We start from the raw sequence: 12,251 nt of genomic DNA, 5'->3' as shown, positions 1-12,251 counted from the left end.
GGCATCCTTGCTGTCATTGACAGTAATACACAACATAACATTTGTACTTCATTCCTCTGTACAGCATGGCCATCTTGATCCCAATCGTAAAGGTGAATCAGGCACAGCCCAACAAGCATACCTCCTTTGCCTCTTGTAGTAACATGAGCCAAGGGCACGCTATAATCTTCCGGGGTGATGTGAGCTAGCATAGAAGCAACCAAATAGCAATAGTAATGGGGTATAAAAAAAAAAAGGAGTGTGCAACAAACATTCTATAAGAATAGGAGAATTTAATTAAACTTAAAAATGCAAAAACATTACAACCCAACCTTGCAAAAGAAACAGAGAATAAGCAGACTATGTAATGGAATGGCCACTCTGGGTCAGAGGACTGGGGGTTACAAGCAATCATTTCAGCAGCAAAGTGAAGTTGACTGAAGGCGTTTTAAAAGAAATGTGGAGTGTAGTCTTACTAGCCACTAGGGCCCATAAAAGCAGCCAAAGGGACTGAACGACTTAAAATACCTCTTAGGGGGAGGCCACCAGGGGGCACAGGCAAGACAGAAGCCTGACGGATCAGCTCCATACCCTGCCTCGGTGTATGGCGGTGTTGTTGCAGTGTTGAGTGCCTGGGAGCCACCAGAACGGCTCTCAGGTCGATGAACGGCATGCTGCGGCAGTGGGAGTGACTAGAAGGACCCACGACCATGTCCAGTGTGAGATCAGCCCCGGGCCAGGTGACCGGGTGAGATACAGCTTGAGGTGGTGAGGCCTGTGGAGCAGACGGGTGCCAGCGGCACAGAACGGGTGCGGCCCGGGGGACACCGGGACGTCAGTGGGGCATCTGCGAGGTGCTGGAGAGGAGCGCCTCCTCCCCCTGGCGCCATAGTTGTGCGACGGCCTGGGGAGGAGAGTGCTCCCCCCCCCCGACCGCCGCCGTGAATGGGGACTGCTGGTGGCGGTCAGCAATGGCGGCCTGAGCGTTGGCTCCGCGACCCGCATGATGTAAAGAGAGGATATGGGGATGTATATGCAGCTTGCATACAGTGAAAAACTGTGATGAGAATTGTGAGCTGGTGCAGTGAGGGGCGAGTGCCACACAGCAGCAAGAGTGCAGCCACAGGCGAGAGGGGTGAGGTGGGGCAGTTTGGTGGCCTCCCGTGTCCTTGACAGTTGCACCACGTGCCTGCGGGGGAGGGAAGCACTGCATGTACGCCACGACAAGTCGGCCTGTAAGAATGTCATTGTATTTTCCCTTGTTCCCTCCCATGCCTTGAAGTGCTTTTAAACACATTGTGTATAGGCGCTATATAAATAAACTATTATATCATATCATATCAAGAGGACTGGAACCGGAGACGGGCCTAGAGAGCAAGGCACCCTAAGGGCAGTGCTGAGGTGAAGCCCTCGAGCCCCCAGATTGCAAAGGGGACGCCCTGAGAGAAGGGAGAGAGCTCAGCTCCATTAGGCAAGAGTTGAGGGACCGCAGCAAACTGGCGTGAGGTGTTGGGCCCTGTGAATGGCCATGTGTGGAAATCCCATCGCTAGAGCCGAGGGGATGCCCCAGTGGAGGGAGGTTGAGTGTTATCTGGGGCCCTGGAGGGGGGGAGCGGCAGAGCCCCACCGGGACCCCAAGGTTCAACGCCTAACAGGTCTGGTGCGCCATTGCAGACACCCGTGGTCTGAGGCTGCCGACAGGAGCAGGCCTAGTAAAAAGCTGTGGCCCAGGAGGAGTGGTGGCCTGCAGCTCAGCGGCAAGGCTGGAGAACCAGTAATAGGGAGGTGCGGCCACTCAGGAGATTGTTGGTGGGAGGAGAGCGGGGCCACGGGGCTGTTACTCCCCCACCCCACAAAGACTTTTTGAGGTTCACGGGGGGTGAACCGGCTGCTCAACTGTAATACTCGAGAAGCGGGGGACATAGCGTGCTGAGGAGGGCCCGGACCTGGAACCTCTTGGGGGAGTCCCTGAAGACGGCACAGGGGCCGGCTCCAGAGTTCTGCAGTCCAGGAGCAGCACGGAGTGTGGTGGACCTTGAGGCCCTGGTGGGGGCACCTATGTGTGAGCAGGCGTGGGTACCAAGGAGAAGAAGCAGGTGATGTGCCCAGTGCCCGAAGTGCCACCCCAAGCAGCTTGGACAAGTGCCAAAGGCAAGAGACCCTTTTCAGGGGGTGGTGCCGGGGACGCAGGCCCCCGGCGCATGCGCAGTGCTCCACTAGTAAGGATCTGAGCGCCGGAAGAGGCGCACTAGGCCCTCTCTGGAAGTTGACGGGGGCCCCTGCGGACTGGGAACCTGGAAAGCGGGCTTGAAGAAGCAAGCAGAGCAGGGAAGAACCCCTCGAGCAGCTGAGCCCTGTGATTTCGCTGGACCTACTTTGATGAGCTGGATTAGAGACACTCTTGCAATACCAATACCAGGAGAAAGGGGAAATGGCGAAGGCGAAAGGAGATGGAGGGCCTCACCCGTGCACAGAAGAAATTGGCACCATTAAGGCTGATATTCAAGCTATCCTAGAGGAGTTAATGGGTATGAGGATGGACATTGGGGCCAAAGTGGCAGATCTTTCAGCAAGAGTGGTTACTCTGAAGGACAGGATGGAGGAACTGGAAGCAAACCATACCTCCACTGTGGTCCTGGAGACACAGGTCGGGGCTCGCCTTCAAGAAGTGGAGAGGAGGGAGGAGGAACTGCGACTGAAGGTGGAGGACATTGAAAATAGGGAGCAGCGCAACCACCTCTGCTTCTTTGGTCTGCGTGAAAAGGAGGTGAAGTCCCCAGTGGTGCCGGAAAGCACGATACAGGAGATCATGGGGGTCCTGGGAACCAAGAAGGGGAAGACGGTGCCCCAGGACAGAGTGCATCGAGCGGGCGGCAGAGGTAGGGGAACCAGCTCGGTCCTAGCGAGGATGCATTATTATCAAGATAAGGTGGACGTGCTGGAGAAGGCCAAGTGGATTGGGGTCATCAACTATGAGGAATCGAAAGTATCCATTTTCCAGGACCTTTCTGTCCAGACACTTTTGCGGCGCAAGAAATGTGGCCCCTTGACCAGATGGGGTACCCCATTGCACTTATTTTTGAATGGGAAGGTGAAAGACATCGGGTGAGAACGGAAGAGGACATCCAGCAAACCCTGGGGGAGCTGACGGACATGGACAAGTGGGTGGCGCGACTGATGGGGGGTGAGTCCCCCTCAGTTTGGTGAGATTGCAGGGCCGGGGACGCCTCATGATCGATGTAGAATTCAGGGTGCCAGGAAGTTCCGGGAGCTCAACACTCCGCCCACACAGGGGGGAATCACTTGAGGCGAGGTGAATGGGTCTATTCATGTTTTTGGCCTAATCGGAGGGTCACATTTTGGCATATGGGAGGCTACTTGCATTCAATAGATTTTATTGGTCACACTCCCCTTGGTGGAGCGTTGAGCAGAGGTGGTGGGGGTCTACACAGGGGACCGCTAGAACAGAATGTTGTTTCTCGAGGGTGTGTTGTGTCTAGAGGGGCGGAGGAGGGAGGATGCTAGCTGGGGCGTTTTGTTGGGGGTTTTGTTGGGGAAGGGATTAGGGGGGCCCAGGGGCAGGTCTTGGTCGAGGTCAGAGGTGTAGAGATGCAGCATGTCTTGGATAGAGAGGCAGCATGCATAGGAGGGAGACATAGGGGTATTAAGTGGGCTGTGGTAAGGGTCATTGACCAGGTGGTTTGGACTGCAGTACCACAGTATGGGGTATGTGGGACTGTTGGCGTTGGTGGGGTAAAAGGGTGGGGCATTGGGGAGGGGATGGGGTAGTGTGGGAGAGAGGGAGGGATTGGGGCGGGAGGAAGGGGGGCAAGGGGTGGGAGGGAGATCTCATGCAGCCAGTGCATTGGAAGGGAGGGCGGCTCCCTGAACACATGTGGGAATAAGGTGAGCAAGGTGAAATTGGGGTATGGTTGAGTTGCAGATAGCTACACTAAATGGTAAAGGGTTAAATTCCCAAAACAAATGGTCCCTATAAGGTGAGCAAGGTGAAATTGGGGTATGGTTGAGTTGCAGATAGCTACACTAAATGTTAAAGGGTTAAATTCCCAAAACAAACAGTCCCTAACAGGTAACATGTTTCATAAGCAGCACCTGGCGGCCCCCTTTATGCAGGAGACCCACTATAAGCAGGGGGGCAGAGTCCACTATTAAAGGTAGATACATAGGCAAGGCGAACTGGGCCTCCCATAAAGATTGCAAGAAGGAAGGGCTAGGTATTATCTTGGCAAAAACATTCCAGCTAATGGTGACAGAGATTAAGAAAGTGTTTGAGGGCTGGTCCTTGGTGATAAAGGGTCTCCATGAGGGGGTGCTGTTTTCACTAGCTACAGTTTGTGTGCCTAATGCAGGGCAGGTAAAGTTCCTGCGCAGGATATTTGGGATGCTGGAGAACTGGGCAGAAGGGGTCACAATTTGGGGGGGGCGACTTTAATTTAGTGGGGGCGACTTTATTTAGTGGGCGATCCAGCGGTGGACTGCTGGTCTTCGAGAAAAGGGATAGCCAGAGGGTTGAAACTAAAGATAATGTCGACTTTAGGAACCTGTTGCAGGACTATCACAGGGCGGATGTGTTGGGGGGAGCACCATACAGGGCCAGGTGGATACACGTTCTCCCCCTCACACACCAATCCTATGCTAGATAAGCTGTGGTGCCTTGGGTGCACAGGGAAGCAGCAAAAGGGCCTAGAATGGAGGTAACAATGTGGTTGGATCATGAACTACTGCTGGGGGAGTGGCGGATAGTGCGCACACTGCTGTGGCAGGCACACTGGAGGTGTAATTATTAGGGACCGGGTGTTTTGCGATTTTCTAGGGAAAGAGAGAGGGGAGTACTTCAAGGCCAATAACAGTGGGGAGGTAGATATGGCCACAATGTGGGAAGTCACCAAAGCAACTTTCGGGGGACTGCTTATTGCGGAAGGGGAACAGAAGAAAAGAGAGAGGGATCAGTTGAAGCCAAGCTCCGGGGGGGAACTGAAAGTGATAAGCTGTATCAGGACTGCCTCACCGGCCCATGGCCAAATTGTTTAACTGCATAACGGGGGAGGGATCCATCCCGCCAATATTTCTGCAAGCTTTGATCACGATAATCCCAAAGCCAAAGCCAGGTACAGACCAAACCAGCTGTGCTTCGTAAAGGCCCATCTCGTTAAATGTAGACTCAAAGATCTTTACAAGGGTACTGGCGTCTCGATAGAGGAGTCCTATCTCCCAGGGCTCGTACATGCAGATCAGGAAGGGTTTATATTGCATAGGCAGGGTGCTGATAATATTCGGGAAATGCTTCACATTCTCATTTCGCCTGGGGTGTTGAGGGAGGGTGCCCTTCTGCTGGTCTTGACGCTGAGAAGACGCTTGTCAGGGTAGGTTGCGCCTTTTTGGGGGAGGTCCTCTCTATGACAGGTCTGGGGGGAGATGGAGGCAGTGGAGTGCAGCCCTATATTTGAAACCGACTGCTAGGGAGGTGGTGAACGGGAGTGAGTCGCAGTCGTTCCAGCTACAGCTGGGCACAAGACAGGGCTGTCCACTCTCTTCATTGCTCTACGCTTTGGTTATGGAACCATGGGCTAGAGTGGTGCAGAAAGCATAGGGGGTCAAAGGGGTGATGATCGGAAGGCGAATGTATAAGAGGAGCCTCTTCGTGGACGATGCTCTGCTTTACATCTCAGTGCCACACCTTTTGGACAGCCTGGAACAATACAGGAAATTATCAGAATTTAGGGTCAATTTTGTTAAGTCTGTAGCCCTGTTGGTAGGTGGATTGTCAGGAGTGGAGCAGGAGTATATCAGCAGGCTTCCGTTCCAGGAAGAACACTTCCGATACTTGGGGATACAGGTATACAAACAAACAATTAGGGGATCTATATGCAGTGAATTACCTGCCGTTAGCGTAAACCGCGCGACAGGATGTGGAGCGCTGGGGCAGGCTGGGGCTTACCAGGATGGTGTGGTTAAATTGCTTACAAATTGTGATATTGCCCAAGTTCCTGTTCCAAATGCTCCCAGTGGTGGTCCCGAAGTCCTTCTTCGAGGAGGTTAAGGGGGTCCTGTGGAAATTCCTATGGGCAGCGGCCAAGCACAGGATTGCATATAGGACACTGGTTTTGCCAAAGAGGAGGGTGGGGTGGGCTTTCCAGATCTCCCAACCTATTACAAAGCGGCCCGCTTTGTGTGCTGGTGGACCATTTATATCAGGCGTCGGAGAAGCAACAGGTGCCACTGGACAACAATCACTTTGAAGCACTTCACTTGTGTATAAGCGTTTTACAAATAAACAATTACAATTACAATGAGGCCCTGTCACCAGTTCCCCTGAGGGAGTGTCTGTGGGTTCCCCCCGCTAGCACCCTGAGGAGGGTGTTGCATCACCTGATTTTGGAAATTCTGTAGAATCTATGGCAGAAGGGGAGGACAACAGATGGTTGTCTACGTGGCCATCCCAACTGAGCTGCATTTGGGCGCCACCACTGCGAGACGGGATTGAAGAGCCATTGGCATTCTAATTATAGTACGAGGGAGGGCTTTCCAGAGCGGGCCAAATGTGGGAAGAGGGTGCCTTCATCACAATAGAGAGGTTAGCAGACTCCCTGCAGATTGGCATACTGTCCATATTTCGCTAACTGCAGTTGAACAAAGTCCTACTGCAAGGTCGATGGGGGGCGAACCTGTGAAGGGGGTTGACATACTTCGAGAAGATTCTCCTCACGAGGGAGGGCTCAAGGGGCCTAATTGCTCAACTCTATAAAGTGATATTAATGGCAGAACCCAGGGACACGCCTCCAGCCAGGATGAGATGGGAGCGTAATTTAGGGGAAGAGATTGACAATGCCCTTTGGTGTGCAGAAGGATTACAAGTTCGACAGCATCCCTGCAGTATCAGCATCAGGCCCTGAAAGTCCTGCATAGGTGGCACTACCAGCCGGCGGTATTGGCAAGAATGTCCAAGGGGTACGGGCTGTTGGAAATGTGGGGTGGCTGAAGGGGACTATGGCCACATGTGGTGGGGCTGTGGAAAGGTGCAAACGTATTGGCGGGAAGTTTAGTCACGGATTAAAAGGGTTGACGGGATCCATAGGGAACTCTCTCCGTGGCTTCTGCTTATTGGGGTGATGCGGGGGACAGATAATGGGAGGGAGGTCACATGGCAAGGATGATGTTGGTAGCAGCTATATGCTGCCTCGCCCAGCTTTGGAAAAGTCTGAAGATGTCAGCGGAGAGAGATTGGGTGGCGAAGGTACGAGCCATATATGATATGTAGTTTCTCATGCATCTCCTTGATGAGTCCAGATCCAACATGGAGGGCCTAAGGGTACCCTTTTTCGAGAAGTATGGGCATTGAAAAATGGGGGAGGGGAGTGTTGAAGCGAGAGGATAGGGGCCTGGTGCTTCATGGTAGGTAGTCCTCGAATCCTAGGTAGCATTACCCCCAAGAACAACTCGCCTGGCGACTCTTAGTGAAGCATAGCCTGATGGAGGTTTGGTGGCGCAACCGGCAAAGGGACCTCGGGACTGTTAGTATGGGGGAAGGTTTTTACGGTAGGGGAGCCAACAATATTCAGGGTGTATGGGCTGCATGGGAGCGAGGAGGGTTTGGGGTTTTGGGGGAGTGGAGGGAGGGGGAGTGGGAGAGAGAGTGGGGGTAGTGAATGAGAATGTTATAGGTTGCTCGTTATGCAGTTACTGGTTTATACTTTGTGACAAAGTCATTGGTTCCAGTTTGTGAGCCTGGTGCTACAGTGGGTTGGATGGTTTAAGGGGAAAAGGCTCTGTTGAAAAGTGTACACTGTTTTTGAAATATTTGAAATGCTAATAAAGTTTAATTCACACAAAGGAAATACCCCTTAGGCTTGTTCTTGGGGGTCAACAGCTTCGAGCCAGGCTTCTGGGCACTTTACAATGGGTCTAGTCAGCATCGAGATGTCTTTATTCAGTTTTTCCCATTGGAATGCAAGTGTCAAAGTATAGTAATGCTGTGCGTGTGTAACAGTGATCGGCGATGCAGGTCTTCAGTGGCGATCGTCTGGAGCGCAAGCTGGCGATGGTTAAATCAACAGCTTGAAATTGTAACGAAAAAGCGGTGAGTGCCCAAAGCAGCTCTGGGTGCTTGTAGCGTCTTGGAAAGTACCTCTAAGCAGTTGAGCCAACTCAGAATGGATCAAACCTGGCAAACAGTGCTCAGAGCTGGTTCTTGACATCTGCTCTATGAGGGGCCACACACAGGGTCTCCAGGGGCATGGTGAATCCTTGTTCTGCACTTCCCTGCAAGGTTGCCAAAGAGCACTTGGAGGGGGCATCACCTCCAGTGAGCAGGTTCCTGAATACCAGTCATCTCAGCTTGCTGCAGCGCAATCAGTGGAATACTTCAAATGTTCCTCTTGGATGGTTGAGGGAAAGGGCGTCCCCCTAGCTTGGAAGTGGAGATCTTTAGCTACACTTCAATGGAAGAGGACTTTGGGGTAGAATTTACCCCCACTAAAGTTCCAGGTGAAATCCCATTGCTTCTTCTGTAGTACAAATGAAGAAGCATCACAGGGGGTGGTCTCACCCCCTTAGAAAGGCAATCCCCCATTGCAGATTGGTCCCCTTCTAGCCCTCTGTAAGTAGTCCAGTACTGGCAGTTGTTTTCAGAATCTTTTGCCTGGTGATGTCAGTTACAGGGTGCTTTGTTTGTAGGAAGTGGGCTCAGGGAGTATGCAAGTGCTGTGAGATTCCAAGATTGTGGGACCCTTCTGTTAAGTGGTACTCCTCGCTTGAGTACTCTAACTCCACTCTCTCTCTCTTGTCTGCTCTGCGTTGAAAGGGCCTTTAGTAATTACCACCGTGGTGTGAGCTCTCCATTGTCCTGGCAGAGCTAGACTTTGAAGCAGTGATTCCAAGCTAACCTCTAGGGAGATTTCATGTCTTCTGGTGACGATGACAAGCCTTCCCAGGGTGATCAAAAGGGCTTCATGGGATGGGCACAACTGTTTTTTGTGTAAAACCTAGTCCCAGGCACTGATACACATAAGGCCCTGTCAGTGAAATGAGGCATTAGCAACCAAGATCAGTATAAAATGACACCACAAAGGTTCAGGCCAGTATAGTTTTAGATTACCAGATGTCACCATGTCAATACCAGACATGTTTTAGGTTTCTATCTGCCACCTGGCTCTTGGAACACACAATTATCGAATTTTGAATTAGGGCTCCCTACGGTTAAAGGCAGTACCGGGAAACTGGATCTTTGTGTTCTATCAGGCTGTTGGCAAGAATACACAAATCACTCTAAAACTGCCATGTTGCCAAATTATAAGGCATCTACTGAGAGGTGTCAGTAGACAGGCTCAGAAGACTGATAGGTTTGCAGTATACTTTTCAGAATGCAGCATTATGAAAGTGGGGTCTCATTCGCAGATCTCACTTCCAGAGAAACATCTACTCACATCATCTTGTATTAAAAATCAGTAGATTAAGTCTCTTGGTAGAATATCTGGAAGAGGGTTTCAAAAGCCTCTGCATGAAGGAAAACAGTTATGAAATAATAATGCAGCGGTATCTCGTTCCCACGAGGCGGAGCAAACTTGTCCCTACGGTCTCTCTCAATTATTGGAGGTGTGAACAAGCTTCTGTAACAATATTCCACATCTGGTGGAGTTTTAACTTGATTCAATCCTTTTAGAAAGAAGTTATTTTCCATATCAAGATGATCCTAGATTTTGAGCTGTCGCTGGATCCCTCAGTCCTCCTTTTGGGAAATTAAACTCCAGAAAACCAGTATAAAATCACTGACAAAAGTTCAAAATGTTACGCACTTCTTGGTGGCAGCCCAAGATACAATAGTCCACAAATGGAAAACACAAGTTGCCCCAGATACTCAGGAATGGTGGTAGAGAATATGGTATGTGGCAGTGATGGATAAAATAACAGCCACAATATCTAAAAATCTTGAGGCCCTTTATTCAAATTGTCCAACAGAAAAACAACTCAGCCATATACCATAGACCAAGATGTGAAATGTGCACTTGCCACTAGCCACTGGCTAGTGATATTCGACTCTTAGCGAGTAAGAAATGGTGTGTTGTGTGTATGTACAAAACTGAGGTGGCGATTAACTTTTTTCTGGCTAGCTAGTAGCTTGCAACTTGAATGTTTGCCCAGTACCATAGACCAATGGATTTGAGATACTTAATGCGTATTTAACAATGTTGATAGAACCTGTGAAACACTCACTTTGCATTTTTAGTTTTCCAGTTAATGTGTGACACATCGGAGGTAGTTTCCAAACATGATGGTCTGGGCCTTGATGATGGTAGCAACAATTGGTCCGAAATTAGAGTGACAAGCCGAGACAGACACTAAATGCAAAAATCCAATTAAGTTTTAAGTGGAAAGACATGCAAAAAAAGTTCATTCTATTCTGCCCTCACAGATTGCATTATGTCACAAAAAAGGACTAAATAACAAAGTTAACTGAGCACGTCACTGAAGACAACAGAGAATGGGACTGCTCTTATCACAACACCAGTGTTGATATCCCTGACCCTAAAAAGATTGGCCCCGTAAAGCCCAAAACAGAGGATGGGAAGATCCCTGTCCCGAAGGGTGTCAAACTACATGTGACCGGCAGCTGTGCAGGGGAGGCATTTGTCTGTTAAAGCCAGCCTCTCCGTCAATATGTGTTACTAGACCCGGCTCTTGCAAGTCTCAGTCTCCTTCCTGAGGATTTCCAATATCCCGGAGGAGCAAAGCAGATATGTGCCCTTAATACCCAACAAATATCACTTAAAGTCCTAATCAGGCAAAGTACTTGCTGGACCAAGAGCACTGTAATCTCACTAGCGCATCCATAGGTAGTTCAGGGTAATAGTTGGTAGTCTAGAATACAACCAAGCCCAGGCCAACCAAGGTTTGGGAACTGCCTGGTTGAGCACCCTGCCCCATTCCTACATCCCAGCTCTCCCTACCTTCGACTAGCTCTTCAATTCATAGATCTGCAAGTAAATGTATCTCTGGTGGAGTGGAAAGGAGATAAACAGTAAGAAAGATCTATGTGCACCTGCTGTCCTGGGCTCTCTTAGTCAGGCCCTATTATTTCTTTCACTATCCCACAAATTACTAACGCACCGCCAGATATTTAGTCTATTTACTTTTACCCTATCATACCTCCCAAATGTTCATCATTTGGACGGTATTAACATTCTTGACACCATTTTCAAACTCAAAACAAGCAGAATACTTCCACAGGATCACTTGCCAGACACATCTTATTGCACCCTCCATTGGGACTTGATGCATGCCCTCCTTTCTTAAAGTATCCTCCTGAGGGCTGCAATTAAAGCCTATTGAGTTTTCTACAGCGCCTACCACAGGTTGCCATGCCCTCTGTTTAGAGACACATCAGTCGAGGGGATTCTGCTGAACAAGCACCCCTTCAAACAAATATAATCACCACAGCTAACAGAGCAGAGAATCAACATCCATCTTTACCATCAATCTTTACCATGTCCAACTGGCATAGGTGTTCTAAAGTGACCGCAAGGCAAAATGTAGTGCTTAACAAATCAGGTAAAAAAATAATGATTAGGACTCCATGAGCTTTATAAGAAGCAAACCCAAGACAGTAACAAACATGCATTTACTCACACTGGTTTCCAACTTCTCAATCGTGGGGGATGGGCCACCAGAGTCAGATAATGGAAGCAAAGAAGCTCCTGTGTTAATGGTCTTTATGTTCGGCCCTTTTTCCTGAGTTTTGTGGGTCTCCTGATGTTTCTCCAAGTCAAATATATCCCCGAAGCTCTCCCCACATTCTGTACATGTGTGTGTTTTTGCATGGAACTGCAGGTGGGACATAAGTCCATCCTCGTTGATAAACTGTGCTGCACACTCACAGCATTCAAAGTGCTTCTCTGTGCGACTGCACCTCTGATTTACACAGATCTTCCTGTGGGCAACAAGATCAGAGTACTGCCCGTAATTTGTCCCACAATCCGTACAAGAAAACTGTATCCTTTCTGCATGGTCCCTCATGTGCGCTTTCCAGCGTGTGATCCAGCGGAAGATTTCCCCACATTCAGTGCAAGTAAAGGTTTTCTCTCCAGTATGACTCATCTCGTGGGCCACAAACTCTAGTCTTTGGTTGAATTTCTTCCCACATGTGCTACAGCTGAAAGGATTCGCTTTCCTTTGGGTTATTTGGTGTCTTGTGCGAAGGCCATCAGCCTGCCAGTCCTGCTTGTAGACCATATTACCACCTGTCACAAGGGAAATTG

The 12,251-nt window shown here is 49.9% G+C and overlaps 1 protein-coding gene across 5 annotated transcripts in view; it reads right to left on the bottom strand.

The window, feature by feature from the left end:
* The window catches only part of LOC138528612 (uncharacterized), a 1,266,637-nt gene that overhangs the window by 824,621 nt on the left and 429,765 nt on the right, over window positions 1-12,251 (bottom strand). For all 5 annotated transcript variants that reach the window (XM_069640406.1, XM_069640404.1, XM_069640408.1 and 2 more), the window contains one exon: window positions 11,623-12,233. In XM_069640406.1, the coding sequence (XP_069496507.1) occupies window positions 11,623-12,233 (611 nt within the window). The remainder of the gene's footprint in view (window positions 1-11,622; window positions 12,234-12,251) is intronic.

The sequence above is a fragment of the Ambystoma mexicanum genome, chromosome 7q, assembly GCF_040938575.1.
Source record: "Ambystoma mexicanum isolate Mex_15411 chromosome 7q, UKY_AmexF1_1, whole genome shotgun sequence".
NCBI lineage: Eukaryota > Metazoa > Chordata > Amphibia > Caudata > Ambystomatidae > Ambystoma > Ambystoma mexicanum.
Note: the sequence above shows the minus strand (reverse complement) of the source record. Positions and strands in the feature narration are given on the sequence as shown.